This window comes from Rhinichthys klamathensis, unplaced genomic scaffold, assembly GCF_029890125.1.
Source record: "Rhinichthys klamathensis goyatoka isolate OS25496 unplaced genomic scaffold, OSU_Roscu_1.1 h1tg000332l_1, whole genome shotgun sequence".
NCBI lineage: Eukaryota > Metazoa > Chordata > Actinopteri > Cypriniformes > Leuciscidae > Rhinichthys > Rhinichthys klamathensis.
The window spans coordinates 302,939-328,599 of NW_026606847.1; the positions used below are offsets into that span (position 1 = coordinate 302,939).

Below are 25,661 nucleotides of genomic sequence, written 5' to 3' on the forward strand. Positions count from 1 at the left end.
AGCTCCTCATCCTCCACCCTGAGCTCCTCATCCTCCACCCCTCATCCTCCACCGTGAGCTCCTCATCCTCCACCCTGAGCTCCTCATCCTCCACCCTGAGCTCCTCATCCTCCACCCCTCATCCTCCACCCTGAGCTCCTCATCCTCCACCGTGAGCTCCTCATCCTCCACCCTGAGCTCCTCATCCTCCACCCCTCATCCTCCACCCTGAGCTCCTCATCCTCCACCGTGAGCTCCTCATCCTCCACCCTGAGCTCCTCATCCTCCACCGTGAGCTCCTCATCCTCCACCCTGAGCTCCTCATCCTCCACCCTGAGCTCCTCATCCTCCACCCTGAGCTCCTCATCCTCCACCCTGAGCTCCTCATCCTCCACCCCTCATCCTCCACCCTGAGCTCCTCATCCTCCACCGTGAGCTCCTCATCCTCCACCCTGAGCTCCTCATCCTCCACCCCTCATCCTCCACCGTGAGCTCCTCATCCTCCACCCTGAGCTCCTCATCCTCCACCCCTCATCCTCCACCCTGAGCTCCTCATCCTCCACCCTGAGCTCCTCATCCTCCACCCTGAGCTCCTCATCCTCCACCCCTCATCCTCCACCGTGAGCTCCTCATCCTCCACCCTGAGCTCCTCATCCTCCACCCCTCATCCTCCACCCTGAGCTCCTCATCCTCCACCCTGAGCTCCTCATCCTCCACCCTGAGCTCCTCATCCTCCACCCCTCATCCTCCACCCTGAGCTCCTCATCCTCCACCGTGAGCTCCTCATCCTCCACCCTGAGCTCCTCATCCTCCACCCCTCATCCTCCACCCTGAGCTCCTCATCCTCCACCGTGAGCTCCTCATCCTCCACCCTGAGCTCCTCATCCTCCACCCCTCATCCTCCACCGTGAGCTCCTCATCCTCCACCCCTCATCCTCCACCGTGAGCTCCTCATCCTCCACCGTGAGCTCCTCATCCTCCACCCTGAGCTCCTCATCCTCCACCCCTCATCCTCCACCCTGAGCTCCTCATCCTCCACCCCTCATCCTCCACCCTGAGCTCCTCATCCTCCACCCCTCATCCTCCACCGTGAGCTCCTCATCCTCCACCCTGAGCTCCTCATCCTCCACCCCTCATCCTCCACCGTGAGCTCCTCATCCTCCACCCTGAGCTCCTCATCCTCCACCCTGAGCTCCTCATCCTCCACCCCTCATCCTCCACCGTGAGCTCCTCATCCTCCACCCTGAGCTCCTCATCCTCCACCCCTCATCCTCCACCCTGAGCTCCTCATCCTCCACCCCTCATCCTCCACCCTGAGCTCCTCATCCTCCACCCTGAGCTCCTCATCCTCCACCCTGAGCTCCTCATCCTCCACCCCTCATCCTCCACCCTGAGCTCCTCATCCTCCACCCCTCATCCTCCACCCTGAGCTCCTCATCCTCCACCCTGAGCTCCTCATCCTCCACCCTGAGCTCCTCATCCTCCACCCCTCATCCTCCACCCTGAGCTCCTCATCCTCCACCCTGAGCTCCTCATCCTCCACCCTGAGCTCCTCATCCTCCACCCCTCATCCTCCACCCTGAGCTCCTCATCCTCCACCCCTCATCCTCCACCCTGAGCTCCTCATCCTCCACCCCTCATCCTCCACCGTGAGCTCCTCATCCTCCACCCTGAGCTCCTCATCCTCCACCCCTCATCCTCCACCCTGAGCTCCTCATCCTCCACCCTGAGCTCCTCATCCTCCACCGTGAGCTCCTCATCCTCCACCCTGAGCTCCTCATCCTCCACCCCTCATCCTCCACCCTGAGCTCCTCATCCTCCACCCCTCATCCTCCACCCTGAGCTCCTCATCCTCCACCCTGAGCTCCTCATCCTCCACCCTGAGCTCCTCATCCTCCAGGAAGGGAAAACAAAAACTAAATTCTACTTGCTAGTTGGGGTTCTTTAAGAAAAGTTATAACCGCCTTAACTGTGGACTGTGTGCTGGTTATACTCAATACATTTTCCATTGTTAAGTCTTTCTTTACCGCTCTCTTCATATTTTCCCTTTCTCTGGTGTATTGTATACAATCTAGAAGTATGTGTTCTACATCCCTATCATATGTAATCCACTATTTAAACGTGTCCCGTCCTCAGTCTAGTAAACATGTTTCCTCCTGCCTGATTTTAGCTGTAACCTCTTTGTGTATGTTATATAAATGTCTGCCTTTTCCCTCCTTATCCCATCTCTCCTGCCACATTCGGTTCATTTTGTCCTTAAGAATACTTTTAATTTCGGACCTGCTTAATTTGATATCCAGTTCGACCCGTTCTGGTGTAACAGCTTCGTTTGCCATCATGTCTGCCTTCTCCTTCCCCTTCCCCTGTGACCCGTATACGCTTATGCTCTGTTGGGTTATTTTAGAAATGAGTGGATTAATTTCATCTAGTAGATCCGGTCTACATGCAGACGTTCCTGAATGCACTAATGATGGCACTGAGTCTGAACAGATGATCACCTTATTGGGTTTAACTTCTTCCATTGTAATGCCAGAATTATTGCTACCATTTCTGCTGTAAAAATGGCCAGATGGTCTGTTGTCCTTTTTTTAATATTAACATTATATTTTAAAATGTGGACTGCAACCCCTGTTTTCCCATTCTGTAAAAATCTGAACTGTGTCGTCATAATTTATGTCAATATATTACTGAACGTTTTGATATATCCTGATTTAATTATGTTCTTAGCTTCTGAATCTACCCTGGAAGAACAAAACATCCATGGTGGGATTGATGATGTGCTAACAGTTTAGCAACACTCGCCTTTCTATTCCCATGCCACCCCAGGCTGCATGATGGGCGCCCACTCCCAGCACTCCCAGAACTCCCAGCACTCCCAGCACTCCCAGCACTCCCAGCACTCTCAGCACTCCCAGCACTCCCAGCACTCCTGCTTTGTGGGGTGTGTTTCTTCATGACCTTGCAGATTTGTCCAGTAAGACATGGATAGTTTGAATCGCCTTAGATCTAAAGGCGTTTCTCCTACTTCTATTTGTAATGATGGAATAGGTGTTGTTAATAAAGTTTTCAGCGGATTGTTTGTTTCATATTTCCTCTGCGGTGGCACTGCAGTGTTTCCTCCGGGCCGATGGAGGCGCTGTCGCACAGACTCACTGCAGTGTTTCCTCCGGGCCGCTGGAGGCGCTGTCGCACAGACTCATCGACGACTCTGAGCTTCTGCTGCTAATCTGAGCTCTTCAGCGGATTCATGCGACATATCTCGCTATAAACACCGTTTCTCTTCATTTCTGGCTGTTCGTGAGTTTAAAGTGAGCGCCATGTCCTACAACTACGTGGTCACCGCGCAGAAACCCACGGCAGTGAACGCCTGCGTCACGGGTGAGTGTGTGTTGATCTCCCGCGCGCCAGTGCGCGTGCACCAGGCCTCAGAAAATACACACTGTTCAACGGAATTGATTGTGTTTGTTCAGATCTGACACTGTTCAGCACGACTGCACTGTTATCACCTGCTTATTATTGAAATGCACCCGTTGTCGTCTCTAGATTAGTAAATACATGAACAACTTTAATTTCTGCTGCGCGTGTCACTGTCAGACTGACGATCATATTTACTGTCTTTAAAAGCATCAGCGTGTTTTACTCTAATCATCACTGCAGATTAAATGTGTTTTACTCTAATCATCACTGCAGATTAAATGTGTTTTACTCTAATCATCACTGCAGATTCACGAGTCTCGAGCTCATGCTGCTGACAGAGGCAGTTATGGCTTGATGATCATTAGTTCCAGTGGTGCTAGTTAGGCTGGTTAGTTAAGGCTGGTTATATGTTGTCCTCTGACTGCAGGGTTAGTTGAGGCTGGTTAGTTAGGCTGGTTAGTTAAGGCTGGTTATATGTTGTCCTCTGACTGCAGGGTTAGTTGAGGCTGGTTAGTTAGGCTGGTTAGTTAAGGCCGGTTATATGTTGTCCTCTGACTGCAGGGTTAGTTAGGCTGGTTATATGTTGTCCTCTGACTGCAGGGTTAGTTGAGGCTGGTTAGTTAGGCTGGTTAGTTAAGGCTGGCTATATGTTGTCCTCTGACTGCAGGGTTAGTTGAGGCTGGTTAGTTAGGCTGGTTAGTTAAGGCTGGTTATATGTTGTCCTCTGACTGCAGGGTTAGTTGAGGCTGGTTAGTTAGGCTGGTTAGTTAAGGCTGGTTATATGTTGTCCTCTGACTGCAGGGTTAGTTAGGCTGGTTATATGTTGTCCTCTGACTGCAGGGTTAGTTGAGGCTGGTTAGTTAGGCTGGTTAGTTAAGGCTGGTTATATGTTGTCCTCTGACTGCAGGGTTAGTTGAGGCTGGTTAGTTAGGCTGGTTAGTTAAGGCTGGTTATATGTTGTCCTCTGACTGCAGGGTTAGTTGAGGCTGGTTATATGTTGTCCTCTGACTGCAGGGTTAGTTGAGGCTGGTTAGTTAGGCTGGTTATTTGAGGCTGGTTATATGTTGTCCTCTGACTGCAGGGTTAGTTAGGCTGGTTAGTTAGGCTGGTTATTTGAGGCTGATTATATGTTGTCCTCTGACTGCAGGGTTAGTTGAGGCTGGTTATATGTTGTCCTCTGACTGCAGGGTTAGTTAGGCTGGTTAGTTAGGCTGGTTAGTTGAGGCTGGTTATATGTTGTCCTCTGACTGCAGGGTTAGTTGAGGCTGGTTAGTTAGGCTGGTTATATGTTGTCCTCTGACTGCAGGGTTAGTTGAGGCTGGTTATATGTTGTCCTCTGACTGCAGGGTTAGTTAGGCTGGTTAGTTAGGCTGGTTAGTTGAGGCTGGGTATATGTTGTCCTCTGACTGCAGGGTTAGTTGAGGCTGGTTAGTTAGGCTGGTTAGTTAAGGCTGGTTATATGTTGTCCTCTGACTGCAGGGTTAGTTAGGCTGGTTAGTTAGGCTGGTTATTTGAGGCTGGTTATATGTTGTCCTCTGACTGCAGGGTTAGTTAGGCTGGTTAGTTAGGCTGGTTAGTTGAGGCTGGTTATATGTTGTCCTCTGACTGCAGGGTTAGTTGAGGCTGGTTAGTTAGGCTGGTTAGTTAAGGCTGGTTATATGTTGTCCTCTGACTGCAGGGTTAGTTAGGCTGGTTAGTTAGGCTGGTTAGTTAGGCTGGTTAGTTAGGCGGGTTATTTGAGGCTGGTTATATGTTGTCCTCTGACTGCAGGGTTAGTTGAGGCTGGTTATATGTTGTCCTCTGACTGCAGGGTTAGTTGAGGCTGGTTAGTTAGGCTGGTTATTTGAGGCTGGTTGTATGTTGTCCTCTGACTGCAGGGTTAGTTGAGGCTGGTTAGTTAGGCTGGTTATTTGAGGCTGGTTATATGTTGTCCTCTGACTGCAGGGTTAGTTGAGGCTGGTTAGTTAGGCTGGTTATTTGAGGCTGGTTATATGTTGTCCTCTGACTGCAGGGTTAGTTGAGGCTGGTTAGTTAGGCTGGTTATTTGAGGCTGGTTATATGTTGTCCTCTGACTGCAGGGTTAGTTGAGGCTGGTTATATGTTGTCCTCTGACTGCAGGGTTAGTTGAGGCTGGTTAGTTAGGCTGGTTATTTGAGGCTGGTTATATGTTGTCCTCTGACTGCAGGGTTAGTTGAGGCTGGTTATATGTTGTCCTCTGACTGCAGGGTTAGTTGAGACTGGTTATATGTTGTCCTCTGACTGCAGGGTTAGTTGAGGCTGGTTATATGTTGTCCTCTGACTGCAGGGTTAGTTAGGCTGGTTAGTTAGGCTGGTTAGTTGAGGCTGGTTATATGTTGTCCTCTGACTGCAGGGTTAGTTGAGGCTGGTTAGTTAGGCTGGTTAGTTAAGGCTGGTTATATGTTGTCCTCTGACTGCAGGGTTAGTTAGGCTGGTTAGTTAGGCTGGTTATTTGAGGCTGGTTATATGTTGGTCTCTGACTGCAGGGTTAGTTAGGCTGGTTAGTTAGGCTGGTTAGTTGAGGCTGGTTATATGTTGTCCTCTGACTGCAGGGTTAGTTGAGGCTGGTTAGTTAGGCTGGTTAGTTAAGGCTGGTTATATGTTGTCCTCTGACTGCAGGGTTAGTTAGGCTGGTTAGTTAGGCTGGTTAGTTAGGCTGGTTATTTGAGGCTGGTTATATGTTGTCCTCTGACTGCAGGGTTAGTTGAGGCTGGTTATATGTTGTCCTCTGACTGCAGGGTTAGTTGAGGCTGGTTAGTTAGGCTGGTTATTTGAGGCTGGTTGTATGTTGTCCTCTGACTGCAGGGTTAGTTGAGGCTGGTTAGTTAGGCTGGTTATTTGAGGCTGGTTATATGTTGTCCTCTGACTGCAGGGTTAGTTGAGGCTGGTTAGTTAGGCTGGTTATTTGAGGCTGGTTATATGTTGTCCTCTGACTGCAGGGTTAGTTGAGGCTGGTTATATGTTGTCCTCTGACTGCAGGGTTAGTTGAGGCTGGTTAGTTAGGCTGGTTATTTGAGGCTGGTTATATGTTGTCCTCTGACTGCAGGGTTAGTTGAGGCTGGTTATATGTTGTCCTCTGACTGCAGGGTTAGTTGAGGCTGGTTAGTTAGGCTGGTTATTTGAGGCTGGTTATATGTTGTCCTCTGACTGCAGGGTTAGTTGAGGCTGGTTAGTTAGGCTGGTTATTTGAGGCTGGTTATATGTTGTCCTCTGACTGCAGGGTTAGTTGAGGCTGGTTAGTTAGGCTGGTTATTTGAGGCTGGTTATATGTTGTCCTCTGACTGCAGGGTTAGTTGAGGCTGGTTATATGTTGTCCTCTGACTGCAGGGTTAGTTGAGGCTGGTTAGTTAGGCTGGTTATTTGAGGCTGGTTATATGTTGTCCTCTGACTGCAGGGTTAGTTGAGGCTGGTTAGTTAGGCTGGTTAGTTAAGGCTGGTTATATGTTGTCCTCTGACTGCAGGGTTAGTTAGGCTGGTTAGTTAGGCTGGTTATTTGAGGCTGGTTATATGTTGTCCTCTGACTGCAGGGTTAGTTGAGGCTGGCTATATGTTGTCCTCTGACTGCAGGGTTAGTTGAGGCTGGTTAGTTAGGCTGGTTATTTGAGGCTGGTTGTATGTTGTCCTCTGACTGCAGGGTTAGTTGAGGCTGGTTAGTTAGGCTGGTTATTTGAGGCTGGTTATATGTTGTCCTCTGACTGCAGGGTTAGTTGAGGCTGGTTAGTTAGGCTGGTTATTTGAGGCTGGTTATATGTTGTCCTCTGACTGCAGGGTTAGTTGAGGCTGGTTATATGTTGTCCTCTGACTGCAGGGTTAGTTGAGGCTGGTTAGTTAGGCTGGTTATTTGAGGCTGGTTATATGTTGTCCTCTGACTGCAGGGTTAGTTGAGGCTGGTTATATGTTGTCCTCTGACTGCAGGGTTAGTTGAGGCTGGTTATATGTTGTCCTCTGACTGCAGGGTTAGTTAGGCTGGTTAGTTAGGCTGGTTAGTTGAGGCTGGTTATATGTTGTCCTCTGACTGCAGGGTTAGTTGAGGCTGGTTAGTTAGGCTGGTTAGTTAAGGCTGGTTATATGTTGTCCTCTGACTGCAGGGTTAGTTAGGCTGGTTAGTTAGGCTGGTTATTTGAGGCTGGTTATATGTTGTCCTCTGACTGCAGGGTTAGTTAGGCTGGTTAGTTAGGCTGGTTAGTTGAGGCTGGTTATATGTTGTCCTCTGACTGCAGGGTTAGTTGAGGCTGGTTAGTTAGGCTGGTTAGTTAAGGCTGGTTATATGTTGTCCTCTGACTGCAGGGTTAGTTAGGCTGGTTAGTTAGGCTGGTTAGTTAGGCTGGTTAGTTAGGCTGGTTATTTGAGGCTGGTTATATGTTGTCCTCTGACTGCAGGGTTAGTTGAGGCTGGTTATATGTTGTCCTCTGACTGCAGGGTTAGTTGAGGCTGGTTAGTTAGGCTGGTTATTTGAGGCTGGTTGTATGTTGTCCTCTGACTGCAGGGTTAGTTGAGGCTGGTTAGTTAGGCTGGTTATTTGAGGCTGGTTATATGTTGTCCTCTGACTGCAGGGTTAGTTGAGGCTGGTTAGTTGAGGCTGGTTAGTTAGGCTGGTTATTTGAGGCTGGTTATATGTTGTCCTCTGACTGCAGGGTTAGTTGAGGCTGGTTATATGTTGTCCTCTGACTGCAGGGTTAGTTGAGGCTGGTTAGTTAGGCTGGTTATTTGAGGCTGGTTATATGTTGTCCTCTGACTGCAGGGTTAGTTGAGGCTGGTTATATGTTGTCCTCTGACTGCAGGGTTAGTTGAGGCTGGTTAGTTAGGCTGGTTATTTGAGGCTGGTTATATGTTGTCCTCTGACTGCAGGGTTAGTTGAGGCTGGTTAGTTAGGCTGGTTATTTGAGGCTGGTTGTATGTTGTCCTCTGACTGCAGGGTTAGTCGAGGCTGGTTAGTTGAGGCTGGTTAGTTAAGGCTGGTTATATGTTGTCCTCTGACTGCAGGGTTAGTCGAGGCTGGTTAGTTGAGGCTGGTTAGTTAAGGCTGGTTATATGTTGTCCTCTGACTGCAGGGTTAGTCGAGGCTGGTTAGTTGAGGCTGGTTAGTTAAGGCTGGTTATATGTTGTCCTCTGACTGCAGGGTTAGTTAGGCTGGTTAGTTAGGCTGGTTATTTGAGGCTGGTTATATGTTGTCCTCTGACCGCAGGGTTAGTTGAGGATGGTTAGTTGAGGCTGGTTAGTTAAGGCTGGTTATATGTTGTCCTCTGACTGCAGGGTTAGTTGAGGCTGGTTAGTTAGGCTGGTTATTTGAGGCTGGTTATATGTTGTCCTCTGACTGCAGGGTTAGTTGAGGCTGGTTAGTTAGGCTGGTTATTTGAGGCTGGTTATATGTTGTCCTCTGACTGCAGGGTTAGTTGAGGCTGGTTAGTTAGGCTGGTTATTTGAGGCTGGTTATATGTTGTCCTCTGACCGCAGGGTTAGTTGAGGATGGTTAGTTGAGGCTGGTTATATGTTGTCCTCTGACTGCAGGGTTAGTTGAGGCTGGTTAGTTAGGCTGGTTATTTGAGGCTGGTTATATGTTGTCCTCTGACCGCAGGGTTAGTTGAGGATGGTTAGTTGAGGCTGGTTAGTTAAGGCTGGTTATATGTTGTCCTCTGACCGCAGGGTTAGTTGAGGATGGTTAGTTGAGGCTGGTTAGTTAAGGCTGGTTATATGTTGTCCTCTGACTGCAGGGTTAGTTGAGGCTGGTTAGATGTTGACTCTTCTCTGACTGCAGGGTTAGGGTTAGTTGGGCTGGTTAGTTAGGCTGGTTAGTTGGGCTTGTTAGTTGGGGCTGGTTAGTTGAGGCTGGTTGTATGTTGACTTATGTTGCTGTATATGTTGTGACTGCAGGCCACTTCACGTCAGCGGAGGACCTGAACCTGCTGATCGCCAAGAACACGCGTCTGGAGATCTACGTGGTGACGGCGGAGGGTCTGCGGCCCGTGAAGGAGGTCGGCATGTACGGCAAGATTGCGGTGATGGAGCTCTTCAGACCTAAGGTGTGCAGAAGCAGAAATATCATATCATATACTGATGAGATCTGTGGAGAAATATCATATCATATACTGATGATATCTGTGCTTTCACTGGCTTTAGTCTGAGGGCATTGTTCTCTTGCTCGTGTGTGTTTGTGTGTGTGCTGCATCAGAGCAGACGTGTGTTTCTGTGGCCCGATCTGCATAAATCATTAACATCTGTGTGGTGTGTTTGTGTGAAGGGAGAGAGCAAAGATCTTCTGTTCATTCTGACTGCGAAGTACAACGCCTGTATCCTGGAGTACAAGCAGAGCGGAGACAGCATCGACATCATCACCCGCGCACACGGCAACGTGCAGGTACCAGCCACACACACCGGTGCACACACTTCATCAGCCCGACACACACACACACACACACACCAGGGCTCAACATAAAAAAAAATCCCCACTGGCCCCCGGGGCCAGTAGATCAGAGTTTTGGTGGCCCCTTCTATATTTTTACTGGCCCTGAAAGAAATATAAGGAAAAGCACTTTTCCATTAAACTGTAGGCATATTTATTGTATACATTAGGATTAATCAATACAGCAAAGGGAGTACAGGAATTAAGAGAGAGCCCCTGTATGCAAAAATAACCAAATGTCAGCCTGCAGTAGATTATTTGTCAATACCTGCTCTCTCCTCATCTCCATCACTCTTTCTTTTTTTTCTCAGTCTCTCATCTTACTTATGCTTATTAAAGCTAAAGTTATTCATTCAAGAGCTGATTTTCTTTTTGCCTTTTGTTGTTTAATTCTCAGTAATGGCGCAATCCTCAGCATGTTTATTAGACTGGTTCCCCTTTAAGAACGAGTGCAGATCTAATAGTCTAATGATGCACCATATTTTCTCCCAAATATTTTAACTACGTCCATTTTAGACATAAACTGTTTAAGTGAATCTCCAGGGTGTCCGCGGGGTTTTAAAAAGTGATAAATCAAAATTGTGTGATAGAGATCCATACGTCACATTAGCGTCGTCGGTGAAAGCATGGAGCCCAAGTTCATGAAGCCTGGGGATGATGTCTTACCCACGGGCGTAATTTCCTATGCGGACGGGGGGACACTTTCAAATTCGTTTGTTATGATTTTTAACCGCACGCCGTCATTGCCACGGAGGAGCAGGACCGAGCCTGTGTAAAATAGCTCACTGAAAGTGCTAATGCGCAAGGATAGCGGTTGCGACCATAAAAAAAATAGATTGCGACACAGTCAGTGATGAAACGGCAGAAACAACAACAGGTGACGAATGTCAGCATGGATGAAAAGAAAGAAAGGAGATGTGAGTTGGTTGATTCAGGAAATTAGCTCAGGTCAGGATAATTTCAGACTGTTAGCTAAATATTTAATGTAGAACATTACTGTGTAACGTTAGCTACTAAAAACATTCGGTGTAACGTTAGGCCTACGCTACCATGAAAACGAGTCCACTTCAAACCGCAATATTTTCTGTCAGTATGATAAGTGCTGACAGCAACGTTAACTCATGCCATTCATTTTTGTCCAGCTTTGCAATTAACGCAGCAATGCATCCGTTCTTTGTCATCCTTTAGCTAGGATTATGATCACGCTCTTATTCACGCAAATGCTTTAATGCGCGACAATGACAATACGCGCTGTCAGTGAATGTCCTCCTGACACACGACGCCAGAGGTGGGAGTAAGTCACACATGTGCAAGTCACAAGCAAGTCTCAAGTCTTAACCTTCGAGTCTCAAGCAAGTCCAAGTCAATTTTTTATAAAAGCAAGTCAAGTCAAGTCAAGTCACTGCCTTATGTCAAGCAAGTCAAGTCAAGTCGTAGCTTGGGTCACAAGTCACTGGCAAGTCATACAAACCTTTGATGATTTCACTGAATTTATATATTAAAATAAGTTAAAACTACATAAGTTGTGGACTATGGTTTTATTTGCAACATATATTTTTTAAATATGCATTTCCACATACAGCTGAGTGGTTACTACAATACAAACTACATAGCCTAAAATGTAAATGTAACTGAAATTAGGCCAACATTAAAGCATGAAAAAATAAATATGCCTCAAACATTGCAGAAGACCATTAAAAGGTATTAAACAATTCACAATTCAAGTATAATGGTTCCTATGCCACCAAATGGCATTCTTCAAACTGGCATCCCCTTTATATAAGTTATATAACAGCCGTTGGCATTTAGCCTATTATGAAGTTAGAACCGCCAATAGGTGGCGCCAAATCACCGTCCTAATGTACGAGTCATAGAAGCAGTCACCTGATTTGTTCAAAATGACAGATTCGTTCTGGAACTAAGCAACTAGGTCACTGAATCATACGCATAACTCTTTCTGTGGCTTGTTTGGAACTATTGTCATTGGAGAAATAGAGCAAAAACAGAAAATATTTGGAATATTATGTCTAAAATGTCACATCACAATATTCACTCTTTGTTTACTGAACTGTTTTATAAAATCATCACATTTGCAATCGCGCCAATAATCTGGAAATATTTTTTTATATATGTTATAGTTATGAAAATAACTCATACTAGGGCCATTTTTCCACCACATTTTGAATTTTGGTTGCATATTAATTCTGCTGGCATTTTTTGCCACCAACCCCCTGATAAAATTAAGAGAAACATAAACGACAAAACTAACAGTTTTCTATATTGTTTTTTGTCATTGGAAAGAACAACATTTTTGGCTTTAAAGCATGATTTAAAAAGAAATGTGGCAAATGTTATACAAAACATATACCATCATTAATTATCATTTGAATATTGACAACATTAAGCTACATTTGAAAACATAATTGTGTATAAAGAGGCATGCTGTTTTGACCAATATTATTCTCTCTAGATTAGTCAAAGATAGTCATATTAACTATAACAAACAGGTTAAACAAGCCATAGCTTACTTTTAGACGTGGTGAATGAAGTTCGACTGTTCGAGGTTGTGATGGTCGTCCGATATCCCTTGCCAGTTATTATGCGTACAGCAAATCTTCTTGCATGAATATGGTCATTTTCTAGTGTTTATATCCAAAAAGAAACGATGCAGGGAGATGTTTTTGTATTTAGCGCGCTCACCGCGTAGGCTATTTCTGGGCTTGTGCAGCGTCACGCAATCGCGCAGAATCTGATGACTGACGTCAATGGTTCCGTTGCTTTCATTTTGTTTATCAATGTTGCGATGATTTATATAAAAATGTATATCAAGTCATTCTCGAGTCATACAGTTCAAGTCAAGTCTCAAGTCATTGGATCTCAAGTCAAAGTCAAGTCGAGTCATTTTCTTAATTTAGTCAAGCAAGTCTCAAGTCCTTAAATTTGCGACTCGAGTCAAGTCATGTGACTCGAGTCCCCCATCTCTGCACGACGCACAGAAAGACGCGCGCCAGTATCGAGTTCTCTTTCGCGCTTGAACGAACAATAACACACACATTTAAGCCAAAATGTCCGTTTTGTCGAGTATCCTCAAGAACCGTGCTAAATGAGTTAAATACAATCTTAAATGGAAGTAAATAGTAGTGAGAATGTGATGCGTGAGATCCTGTCAGCAGCGGCAGATCTTAAAGTGACATCAGCCATTAATTCTGTCTGTCAGTAAAGTTAACCTAAAGAACAGTTTACTACTCACTGCTCTTGACTAAAGAACGCTTGTAGCTTTGATAAGGATTAATCTATATTTCATTTATAATTTATGCAGTGCGGACTGTTTTATGACCATATTCAATTTCTGTATGGCACAGGTAAATATGACATGTATTATGGGTTTAAGAGAGAGGATTGTTTTAAGTTCACTTAAATTATAAGTTTTTATATTTTTTGAAGCCTAATAAATGTTTAAAATTTGGGGGGAAATCATTTTCATCGAGACATCAGTAGCTATAATATTAGTAATACTGACATCAGCCTCTAAATCTATTCTTTTTTGTATGTTATATACCGGTATGTCAAAATCTGTGTAAATAATAGAAAGGTTGCTGATTAACACTTGCAATTCAGTGTCGTGATGATTTTTTTTTTAAATTCTGAAGGTAGTAAAAAAGGTATTAAAAAGTAGTAAATTTAACTTAAGGATTGCTGTATATACCCTGATCTCCAAGGCGGTCATTTTGACATATTTGTGTGTATATTTGATCGTTTAGACGCGCACATGAAGCCCAATGTGTAATTTGCTTGTCTCGTTACGGTGTGTTTCGGAGCGCGCCGCATTTGGAACAGCATCTCTTGCGCAGATTTTTGTGCTTTTAATAGCTCTTTTTATTATTAAACGCGTCCCGCAATTTAGCAACAGTAGAGACTGCATTTTACAACAATCACCGATCGTGCTGATTAGTTTATTAGTTTATTTAGTTTAAAGGTGAAATGGCAGCGTCCTGCTGTGATGGGAAGGAAGTTGCGCTAGACAGAATGCGGCTATAGTTTTTAATGGTTTTACCTCAAATATTCTATAATCTTTGGAAGCCGAAATCTAAAATAAAATCAGAGTAGCCTAATATCACAGATCTAAAGTGTGCTACGTTTGAATGTTTAGTTCTGTCCTCTGCTCTGTGGTCACTCATTAAGCGGCTGTCGTGCTGTGGCACCGCGTGAGAGATCACACAGACTAATGGTTTAATATTAATATGTCCAGAAATGGCTGGTGACTCAGCGAGATGGTAAAAAAACAACCAATAACGTCTGATCACCCCGCCTACGTGTATTTCTCCAGTACCGACAGCAGAGCCAATAACGTCCGAGCTTATCGATACAGCGGTCTTTCAAAGTTCAGCCCCGGCTCGTTCAATACCGGGTTTCGGTGCCCATCCCTACCAGTGTAGGCCCTACTGTGTTCTCCATGACACTGGGAATGTCCTCTTTCTCGTATCAGCCTCGTAGTTCTTTGACATTTTAACACGTTAAAATAACCTGAAGTAACACTAATGGTGTGTTCACACCGAACGCGAATTTAATTATTTGCGCGAGTAGATTACACACAAAGTCAATGCAAAGACGCGAATAGACGCATCATTTGCGCCGGGCGTTGCGTTTGCCGCGAATGTCTTCCGCGCAAGTTGAAAAATTTGAACTCGAGCGAATGTTCAAGGCGATACACGCGTGTTTGACGCTTTATTGGCGTTCGGTGTGAACACACCATCACACTCTTCACGCCACTGTGTCTGACGTTTGCTGTTTGTTTTGCTGATGGCCAATCACTGGCCCGACATACTCTTTTACTGGCCCCGGGCCATCGGGCCATTGCTTATGTCGAGCCCTGCACACACTCTCTCTCACACACACACCTGTTTCCCCAGGACCGCATCGGCCGCCCGTCGGAGACCGGGATCATCGGGATCGTGGACCCGGAGTGCCGCATGATCGGCTTGCGTCTGTACGACGGGCTGTTCAAGGTGATCCCTCTCGACCGCGAGAACCGAGAGCTCAAGGCCTTCAACATCCGGCTCGAGGAACTGCAGGTCATCGACGTCCAGTTCCTGTACGCCTGCCCCGCGCCCACCGTCTGCTTCATATACCAGGTGTGTGTGTGTGTGTGTGAGGAGCCCCGCGCCCACCGTCTGCTTCATATACCAGGTGTGTGTGTGTGTGTGAGGAGCCCCGCGCCCACCGTCTGCTTCATATACCAGGTGTGTGTGTGTGTGTGTGTGTGTGTGTGTGTGTGAGGAGCCCCGCGCCCACCGTCTGCTTCATATACCAGGTGTGTGTGTGTGTGTGTGTGTGTGTGTGTGTGAGGAGCCCCGCGCCCACCGTCTGCTTCATATACCAGGTGTGTGTGTGTGTGTGTGTGTGTGAGGAGCCCCGCGCCCACCGTCTGCTTCATATACCAGGTGTGTGTGTGTGTGTGTGAGGAGCCCCGCGCCCACCGTCTGCTTCATATACCAGGTGTGTGTGTGTGTGTGTGAGGAGCCCCGCGCCCACCGTCTGCTTCATATACCAGGTGTGTGTGTGTGTGTGTGTGTGTGTGTGTGTGTGTGAGGAGCCCCGCGCCCACCGTCTGCTTCATATACCAGGTGTGTGTGTGTGTGTGTGTGTGTGTGTGTGTGTGTGTGTGTGTGTGTGTGTGTGTGTGTGTGTGTGTGTGTGTGTGAGGAGCCCCGCGCCCACCGTCTGCTTCATATACCAGGTGTGTGTGTGTGTGTGTGAGGAGCCCCGCGCCCACCGTCTGCTTCATATACCAGGTGTGTGTGTGTGTGTGTGAGGAGCCCCGCGCCCACCGTCTGCTTCATATACCAGGTGTGTGTGTGTGTGTGTGTGTGTGTGTGTGTGTGTGTGTGTGTGTGTGAGGAGCCCCGCGCCCACCGTCTGCTTCATATACCAGGTGTGTGTGTGTGTGTGTGTGTGTGTGTGTGTGTGAGGAGCCCCGCGCCCACCGTCTGCTTCATATACCAGGTGTGTGTGTGTGTGTGTGTGTGTGTGTGTGTGTGTGTGTGTGTGTGTGTGTGTGTGTGTGTGTGAGGAGCCCCGCGCCCACCGTCTGCTTCATATACCAGGTGTGTGTGTGTGTGTGTGAGGAGCCCCGCGCCCACCGTCTGCTTCATATACCAGGTGTGTGTGTGTGTGTGTGTGTGTGAGGAGCCCCGCGCCCACCGTCTGCTTCATATACCAGGTGTGTGTGTGTGTGTGTGTGTGTGTGTGTGTGTGTGTGTGTGTGTGTGTGAGGAGCCCCGCGCCCACCGTCTGCTTCATATACCAGGTGTGTGTGTGTGTGTGTGTGTGTGTGAGGAGCCCCGCGCCCACCGTCTGCTTCATATACCAGGTGTGTGTGTGTGTGTGTGTGTGTGTGTGTGTGTGTGTGTGTGTGTGTGTGTGTGTGTGTGTGTGTGTGTGTGTGAGGAGCCCCGCGCCCACCGTCTGCTTCATATACCAGGTGTGTGTGTGTGTGTGTGAGGAGCCCCGCGCCCACCGTCTGCTTCATATACCAGGTGTGTGTGTGTGTGTGTGTGTGTGTGAGGAGCCCCGCGCCCACCGTCTGCTTCATATACCAGGTGTGTGTGTGTGTGTGTGTGTGTGTGTGTGTGTGTGTGTGTGTGTGTGTGTGTGTGAGGAGCCCCGCGCCCACCGTCTGCTTCATATACCAGGTGTGTGTGTGTGTGTGTGTGTGTGTGTGTGTGTGTGTGAGGAGCCCCGCGCCCACCGTCTGCTTCATATACCAGGTGTGTGTGTGTGTGTGTGTGTGTGTGTGTGTGTGAGGAGCCCCGCGCCCACCGTCTGCTTCATATACCAGGTGTGTGTGTGTGTGTGTGTGTGTGTGTGTGTGTGTGTGTGTGTGTGTGTGTGTGAGGAGCCCCGCGCCCACCGTCTGCTTCATATACCAGGTGTGTGTGTGTGTGTGTGTGTGTGTGAGGAGCCCCGCGCCCACCGTCTGCTTCATATACCAGGTGTGTGTGTGTGTGTGTGTGTGTGAGGAGCCCCGCGCCCACCGTCTGCTTCATATACCAGGTGTGTGTGTGTGTGTGTGTGTGTGTGTGAGGAGCCCCGTGCCCACCGTCTGCTTCATATACCAGGTGTGTGTGTGTGTGTGTGTGTGTGTGTGTGTGTGTGTGTGTGTGTGAGGAGCCCCGCGCCCACCGTCTGCTTCATATACCAGGTGTGTGTGTGTGTGTGTGTGTGTGTGTGTGTGTGTGTGTGTGTGTGTGTGTGTGTGTGTGTGAGGAGCCCCGCGCCCACCGTCTGCTTCATATACCGTGTGTGTGTGTGTGTGTGTGTGTGTGTGTGTGTGTGTGTGTGTGTGTGTGTGTGTGTGAGGAGCCCCGCGCCCACCGTCTGCTTCATATACCAGGTGTGTGTGTGTGTGTGTGTGTGTGTGAGGAGCCCCGCGCCCACCGTCTGCTTCATATACCAGGTGTGTGTGTGTGTGTGTGTGTGTGAGGAGCCCCGCGCCCACCGTCTGCTTCATATACCAGGTGTGTGTGTGTGTGTGTGTGTGTGTGTGTGTGTGTGTGTGTGTGTGTGTGTGTGTGAGGAGCCCCGCGCCCACCGTCTGCTTCATATACCAGGTGTGTGTGTGTGTGTGTGTGTGAGGAGCCCCGCGCCCACCGTCTGCTTCATATACCAGGTGTGTGTGTGTGTGTGTGTGTGTGTGTGTGTGTGTGTGAGGAGCCCCGCGCCCACCGTCTGCTTCATATACCGTGTGTGTGTGTGTGTGTGTGTGTGTGTGTGTGTGTGTGTGTGTGTGTGTGTGTGTGTGTGTGTGTGTGTGTGTGTGTGTGTGTGTGAGGAGCCCCGCGCCCACCGTCTGCTTCATATACCAGGTGTGTGTGTGTGTGTGTGTGTGAGGAGCCCCGCGCCCACCGTCTGCTTCATATACCAGGTGTGTGTGTGTGTGTGTGTGTGTGAGGAGCCCCGCGCCCACCGTCTGCTTCATATACCAGGTGTGTGTGTGTGTGTGTGTGTGTGTGTGTGTGTGTGTGTGTGTGAGGAGCCCCGCGCCCACCGTCTGCTTCATATACCAGGTGTGTGTGTGTGTGTGTGTGAGTGAGGAGCCCGGCGCCCACCGTCTGCTTCATATACCAGGTGTGTGTGTGTGTGTGTGTGTGTGTGTGTGTGTGTGTGAGTGTGAGGAGCCCCGCGCCTACCGTCTGCTTCATATACCAGGTGTGTGTGTGTGTGTGTGTGTGTGTGAGGAGCCCCGCGCCCACCGTCTGCTTCATATACCAGGTGTGTGTGTGTGTGTGTGTGTGTGTGTGTGTGTGAGTGTGAGGAGCCCCGCGCCTACCGTCTGCTTCATATACCAGGTGTGTGTGTGTGTGTGTGTGTGAGTGAGGAGCCCCGCGCCCACCGTCTGCTTCATATACCGTGTGTGTGTGTGTGTGTGTGTGTGTGTGTGTGTGTGTGTGTGTGTGTGTGAGGAGCAGTGTTGAGCATGTTACTTAAAAAAAGTAATTAGTTATAGTTACTATTTGTGAGAAATAACTGAGTTACATCATTATAAAAGTAACTAATTACCAGAGAAAGTAACTATTGCGTTACTTAAAAAAAAAAAAAAAAAATTCAAATAGGCCTATATCAAATAATTTGGATGTCCCCAGTATTAAATATGTTAAATTAATGAAATGGACACTTAATAGTGTAGATTAGTGTTCAATGTTTTATAATAATAATTTATTCTTTTTTAATGTTGCTGTGGGACAATGTGAGAGACGCCTATTAAATTCAATATATTATTCTAAATATTAGCATTACTATAGTAGAACAATATAACATTATAGATGGTTTACTTAATATCGCACAGACCCCAACTGGCCAACAAATAAGTTTAAAAATAAATTATGCTTCTTAAGAAATGTACCAAAAATTAATAAAAAAAAATAATAAAAAAAATACATACTCTTTGTGCATATTAAAATGACAAAACTGTTACACAACTTTACAGCTAGTAGACATACTGTAGCCTAAGTATTTTCTTCCTAACAAAAGTAAACAGTTTAACAAGTGCTCTCTCAATATAATACTGAACAATTTACCAAAAAAAATAATAATACTAAAATATAATATTTTGGGGGTTTATTTTTATAACCTATAGCGAACGTCATCATCAGAGGTTATTAAGCCAAATTCTAGACATGTTTGCCGCACGCGTTTACAACCGGTCAAACAAAGATGTTTTCTGTGAATGTTCCCTGCAGGTTATTTTCGGGTTTATTTTATAACCTAAACAGAACGTTACCTGACGGTCATTTTTTAGATTTTATTTGTATAACCATGTAAATTAATTAACGTTGCAGATGATACCAATAGGCTATAGATAATGCTGTCTAATGCTGAAATATGTCATTTATTTATAAACAACCTATATAATGCTCGGGACACCCTCGGTCTCTAGCTCGCGGCGTTCGCTTCGCTTTTGTCCACTCCGGCGCCTCATAAACACACACACACACACCAGAGAAACAAACTATGGCGGAGAGAGAGCCTACTCGGATGAAAACCGCTTCAGTGAGTTCAATTATAGTAACGCCACATTATTTTGTCAGTAACGGTAACTGCGTTGTAACGGGGGAAACAGTAATTCGTTTGATTACTCGTTACTGAAAAAGATAACGCCGTTAGTAACACCGTTTATTTATAACGCCGTTATTCCCATCACTGGTGAGGAGCCCGGCGCCCACCGTCTGCTTCATATACCAGGTGTGTGTGTGTGTTCATGGTCATCATGTGTGTGTGTCCCAGGACCCTCAGGGCCGCCACGTGAAGACGTACGAGGTGTCTCTGCGAGAGAAGGAGTTCAACAAGGGCCCCTGGAAGCAGGAGAACGTAGAGGCCGAGGCTTCGATGGTCATCCCAGGTGAGATGCTAACTAGTTCTTGATTAGCTTCTTCAGCGCTGAGGAAATGTCTCCGGTTCCCTAGCGTAACATCGGTTCCCTAGCATAACCACGGTTCCCTAGCGTAACATCGGTTCCCTAGCATAACCACGGTTCCCTAGCGTAACATCGTTCCTTAGCATAACTTTGGTTCCCTAGCGTAACATCGGTTCCCTAGCATAACCACGTTTCCCTAGCGTAACATCGCTCCCTAGCGTAACTTCGGTTCCCTAGCGTAACATCGTTCCCTAGCGTAACTTCGGTTCCCTAGCGTAACATCGGTTCCCTAGCATAACCACGGTTCCCTAGCGTAACATCGTTCCCTAGCGTAACATCGGTTCCCTAGCGTAACATCGGTTCCCTAGCATAACCACGTTTCCCTAGCATAACCACGTTTCCCTAGCGTAACATCGCTCCCTAGCGTAACTTGGGTTCCCTAGCGTAACATCGTTCCCTAGCGTAACTTCGGTTCCCTAGCGTAACATCGGTTCCCTAGCATAACCACGTTTCCCTAGCGTAACATCGGTTCCCTAGCGTAACATCGGTTCCCTAGCATAACCACGTTTCCCTAGTGTAACCACTGTTCCCTAGCGTAACATCGTTCCCTAGCGTAACATCAGTTCCCTAGCATAACCACGTTTCCCTAGTGTAACCACTGTTCCCTAGCGTAACATCGGTTCCCTAGCATAACCACGTTTCCCTAGTGTAACCACTGTTCCCTAGCGTAACATCGTTCCCTAGCGTAACATCAGTTCCCTAGCATAACCACGTTTCCCTAGTGTAACCACTGTTCCCTAGCGTAACATCGTTCCCTAGCGTAACATCGGTTCCCTAGCGTAACTTCGGTTCCCTAGCGTAACTTCGGTTCCCTAGCGTAACTTCGGTTCCCTAGCATAACATCGTTTCCCTAGCGTAACATCGTTTCCCTAGCGTAACATCGGTTCCCTAGCATAACCACATTTCCCTAGTGTAACCACTGTTCCCTAGCGTAACATCGTTCCCTAGCGTAACATCGGTTCCCTAGCATAACCACGTTTCCTAGCGTAACATCGGTTCCCTAGCATACCCACGTTCCCTAGCGTAACTTCGGTTCCCTAGCATAACCACGTTTCCCTAGCGTAACATCGTTTCCTAGCGTAACATCGTTTCCTAGCGTAACCTCGTTTTCCTAGCGTAACCTCGTTTCCCTAGCGTAACCACGTTTCCTAGCGTAACATCGGTTCCCTAGCGTAACTTCGGTTCCCTAGCGTAACTTCGGTTCCCTAGCGTAACATTGTTTCCTAGCATAACCTCGTTTCCCTAGCGTAACATCGGTTCCCTAGCATAACCACGTTCCCTAGCGTAACTTCGGTTCCCTAGCGTAACTTCGGTTCCCTAGCGTAACTTCGGTTCCCTAGCGTAACATTGTTCCCTAGCGTAACCTCGGTTCCCTAGCGTAACTTCGGTTCCCTAGCGTAACATCGGTTCCCTAGCATAACCACGTTCCCTAGCGTAACTTCGGTTCCCTAGCATAACCACGTTCCCTAGCGTAACTTCGGTTCCCTAGCGTAACTTCGGTTCCCTAGCGTAACTTCGGTTCCCTAGCATAACCACGTTCCCTAGCGTAACTTCGGTTCCCTAGCGTAACTTCGGTTCCCTAGCGTAACTTCGGATCCCTAGCGTAACATCGGTTCCCTAGCATAACCACGTTCCCTAGCGTAACTTCGGTTCCCTAGCGTAACTTCGGTTCCCTAGCATAACCACGTTCCCTAGCGTAACTTCGGTTCCCTAGCGTAACTTCGGTTCCCTAGCGTAACTTCGGTTCCCTAGCGTAACTTCGGTTCCCTAGCATAACCACGTTCCCTAGCGTAACTTCGGTTCCCTAGCGTAACTTCGGTTCCCTAGCGTAACTTCGGATCCCTAGCGTAACATCGTTTCCTAGCGTAACCTCGGTTCCATAGCGTGACAGCGGTTCATCTAAAGTTTGTGTATGTTTCAGTGCCGGAGCCATTTGGAGGCGCTATAATCATCGGACAGGAGTCCATCACGTATCACAACGGGGACAAATACTTCGCCATTGCTCCCCCCACCATCAAGGTTTGACCATCCTGTGTGTTTCAGGCTGTGGTGTGTGTGTGTGTGTGTGTGTGTGTGTGTGTGTGTGTGGTGTAAAGCGTGTGTTGTGTGTGTGTGAACCCACAGCAGAGCACCATCGTGTGCCATAACCGTGTGGACCCGAACGGATCCCGGTTCCTGCTGGGCGATATGGAGGGCCGGCTGTTCATGCTGTTGCTGGAGAAGGAGGAGCTGATGGACGGAGCAGTGGTGCTCAAAGACCTGCGGGTGGAGCTTCTGGGAGAGGTGACACACACACACACACACACACATATTCTCTCTCTCACACACACACACACTCTGGACGGAGCAGTGGTGCTCAAAGACCTGCGGGTGGAGCTTCTGGGAGAGGTGACACACACACACACACACACATATTCTCTCTCTCACACACACACACACACTCTGGACGGAGCAGTGGTGCTCAAAGACCTGCGGGTGGAGCTTCTGGGAGAGGTGACACACACACACACACACACACACATTCTCTCTCACACACACACACACACACTCTGGACGGAGCAGTGGTGCTCAAAGACCTGCGGGTGGAGCTTCTGGGAGAGGTGACACACACACACACACACACAAACACATTCTCTCTCTCACACACACACACACACACACTCTGGACGGAGCAGTGGTGCTCAAAGACCTGCGGGTGGAGCTTCTGGGAGAGGTGACACACACACACACATTCTCTCTCTCACACACACACACACTCTGGACGGAGCAGTGGTGCTCAAAGACCTGCGGGTGGAGCTTCTGGGAGAGGTGACACAAACACACACACACACACATTCTCTCTCTCACACACACACACACACTCTGGACGGAGCAGTGGTGCTCAAAGACCTGCGGGTGGAGCTTCTGGGAGAGGTGACACACACACACACACACACACACACACACTCTGGACGGAGCAGTGGTGCTCAAAGACCTGCGGGTGGAGCTTCTGGGAGAGGTTTCTGTCAGTAATGACTCTCCCTCATGATGTTCAACCCCGTAAGACTGTCGTTCATCTTCGGGACACAAATGAAGATGTTTTTGATGAGATCTGAGAGCTGGATCACTCCTCCATAGGCTTCTAAGGGGTCGAAACTGGCTATTTTACTCCAACCGTTACTCCTGATCGGAGGCTTCTGTAAAGATTTAGTTTACACAGAGTTACTCTTCAACTAAGTTTAAAGTAACACTATGTAGTTTTTCAACCTTCATAATATATTTCCAAGACCCTTGTGATGGTACATCGACTTACAATAGGTTAAATGACACGTCTGCCATAGCCTGACGTGGTCTGTATGATCGCTTTTACTTGCACTATGTAACTTCGGGTTTCGGGTAGTAACCGGAGCACAAAAAGAACTACAAAACTCGACTGCTTTACGGCATACTCTAGCTTGTCTGTGGCCGTTGTTGGTTCCAAAGCCGGCGCTGGATAAGCACGAGCGCGCGCGACAGTAGGCTGCGCTAGGCTAAATTATTTACGACAGCGGTAATGGACAATTCCGCTTCCAACCTGTAGGGCGACCGCTGAGGAAAAGTTCCTTGGTGGTGCTTTAATGGTGCAACGCAAAAATATTTAGTAGTGTGTAAGTTGTATCTTAGTGCCCATTTACGTCAAAACTAGGCTACGTTATAACTTTCGCACAGATGGTGCAACCGCATTCATCTATTATATTGCATGCATCCATTATTATATGATATGCGATCAGTGTGTGTGTGCAGAAACACGCGTGTCTGTGTGTGATCAGTGTGTGTGTGTGTGTGCAGATACACACCTGACAGAACCTTCTTCAGCACACGTGTGTGTGTGTGTGTGTGTGTGTGTGTGTTCTAGACCTCGATCGCAGAGTGCCTGACGTATCTGGATAACGGTGTGGTGTTCGTGGGATCCAGACTGGGAGATTCTCAGCTAGTGAAGGTCTGTGATCTTGCAGAGGAGTTTTTGTTCTGTGATAATGGCGTGTTCTCTAAGGCCAGCGTTGTGTGTGTGTGTGTGTGTGTGTGTGTGTGTGTGTGTGTGTGCGCGCAGCTGAATGTGGACAGTAACGACCAGGGTTCGTATGTGGCAGTGATGGAGACCTTCACTAACCTGGGCCCGATAGTGGACATGTGTGTGGTGGACCTGGAGAGGCAAGGCCAGGGTCAGGTGAGCACACCACATCATCACACCACACCACACACCACACCATCATCACACCACACACCATCATCACACCACACCATCACACCACACCACACACCATCATCACACCATCATCACATCACACCATCATCACACCACACCACACACCATCATCACACCACACACCATCATCACACCACACCACACCATCACATCATCATCACACCACACCACACACCATCATCACACCACACCACACACCATCATCACACCATCATCACACCACACCACATCATCATCACACCACACCATCATCACACCACACACCATCATCACACCACACCATCACACCACACCACACCATCATCACACCATCATCACATCACACCATCATCACACCACACCATCACATCATCATCACACCACACCACACACCATCATCACACCACACCACATCATCATCACACCACACACCATCATCACACCACACACCATCATCACACCACACACCATCATCACACCACACACCATCATCACACCACACACCATCATCACACCACACCACATCATCATCACATCATCATCACATCATCATCACACCACACACCATCATCACATCACACCATCATCACATCACACCACACACCATCATCACACCACACACCATCATCACACCACACACCATCATCACACCACACACCATCATCACACCATCATCACATCACACCACACCACACACCATCATCACATCACACCACACCACACACCATCATCACACCACACCACATCATCATCACACCACACCATCATCACACCACACACCATCATCACACCACACACCATCATCACACCACACCACATCATCATCACATCATCATCACATCATCATCACACCACACACCATCATCACATCACACCATCATCACACCACACACCATCATCACATCACACCATCATCACACCACACACCATCATCACACCACACACCATCATCACACCATCATCACACCACACCACATCATCATCACATCATCATCACACCACACCACATCATCATCACATCATCATCACACCATCATCACACCACACCACACCATCATCACACCACACCACACACCATCACCACACCACACACCATCATCACACCACACCACACCATCATCACACCACACCACACACCATCATCACACCACACCACACACCATCATCACACACCATCATCACACCACACCACACACCATCATCACACACCATCACCACACCACATCATCACACCACACACCACCATCACACCACACACCACACCACATCACACCACACCACATCATCATCATCACCACACACCATCACACCACACCACATCATCACACCACACACCACATCATCACACCACACACCACCATCACACCACACACCATCACCACATCACACCACATCATCATCACACCATCATCACATCACACCACACACCATCACACCACACCACACCACACCACATCATCATCACACCATCACATCGTCATCACACCATCATCACATCACACCACACCACATCATCACACCACCATCACACCACACACCACACACCACCATCACACCACACCACATCATCACACCACCATCACACCACCATCACACCACACCACACACCACACCACCATCACACCACACCACACCACATCATCACACCACACCACACACCATCACACCAC

At 48.0% G+C, this 25,661-nt stretch overlaps 1 protein-coding gene across 2 annotated transcripts in view; it reads left to right on the plus strand.

Moving 5' to 3' along the window:
* The first annotated feature begins 3,156 nt into the window (after window positions 1–3,156).
* Window positions 3,157–25,661, plus strand: part of ddb1 (damage-specific DNA binding protein 1) — a 57,008-nt gene continuing 34,503 nt past the window's right edge. Inside the window, exons 1-9 of one of the 2 annotated variants that reach the window (XM_056272226.1) lie at window positions 3,157–3,357; window positions 9,286–9,434; window positions 9,653–9,769; window positions 14,725–14,946; window positions 19,598–19,712; window positions 21,709–21,806; window positions 21,912–22,070; window positions 23,662–23,745; window positions 23,857–23,973. In XM_056272226.1, coding sequence (XP_056128201.1) covers window positions 3,297–3,357; window positions 9,286–9,434; window positions 9,653–9,769; window positions 14,725–14,946; window positions 19,598–19,712; window positions 21,709–21,806; window positions 21,912–22,070; window positions 23,662–23,745; window positions 23,857–23,973 — 1,122 coding nt within the window. In that variant the 5' untranslated portion in view covers window positions 3,157–3,296. Of the gene's footprint in view, window positions 3,358–9,285; window positions 9,435–9,652; window positions 9,770–14,724; window positions 14,947–19,529; window positions 19,556–19,597; window positions 19,713–21,708; window positions 21,807–21,911; window positions 22,071–23,661; window positions 23,746–23,856; window positions 23,974–25,661 lie in introns of those variants that run through there. The other variant, XM_056272227.1, reaches the window with a different exon arrangement.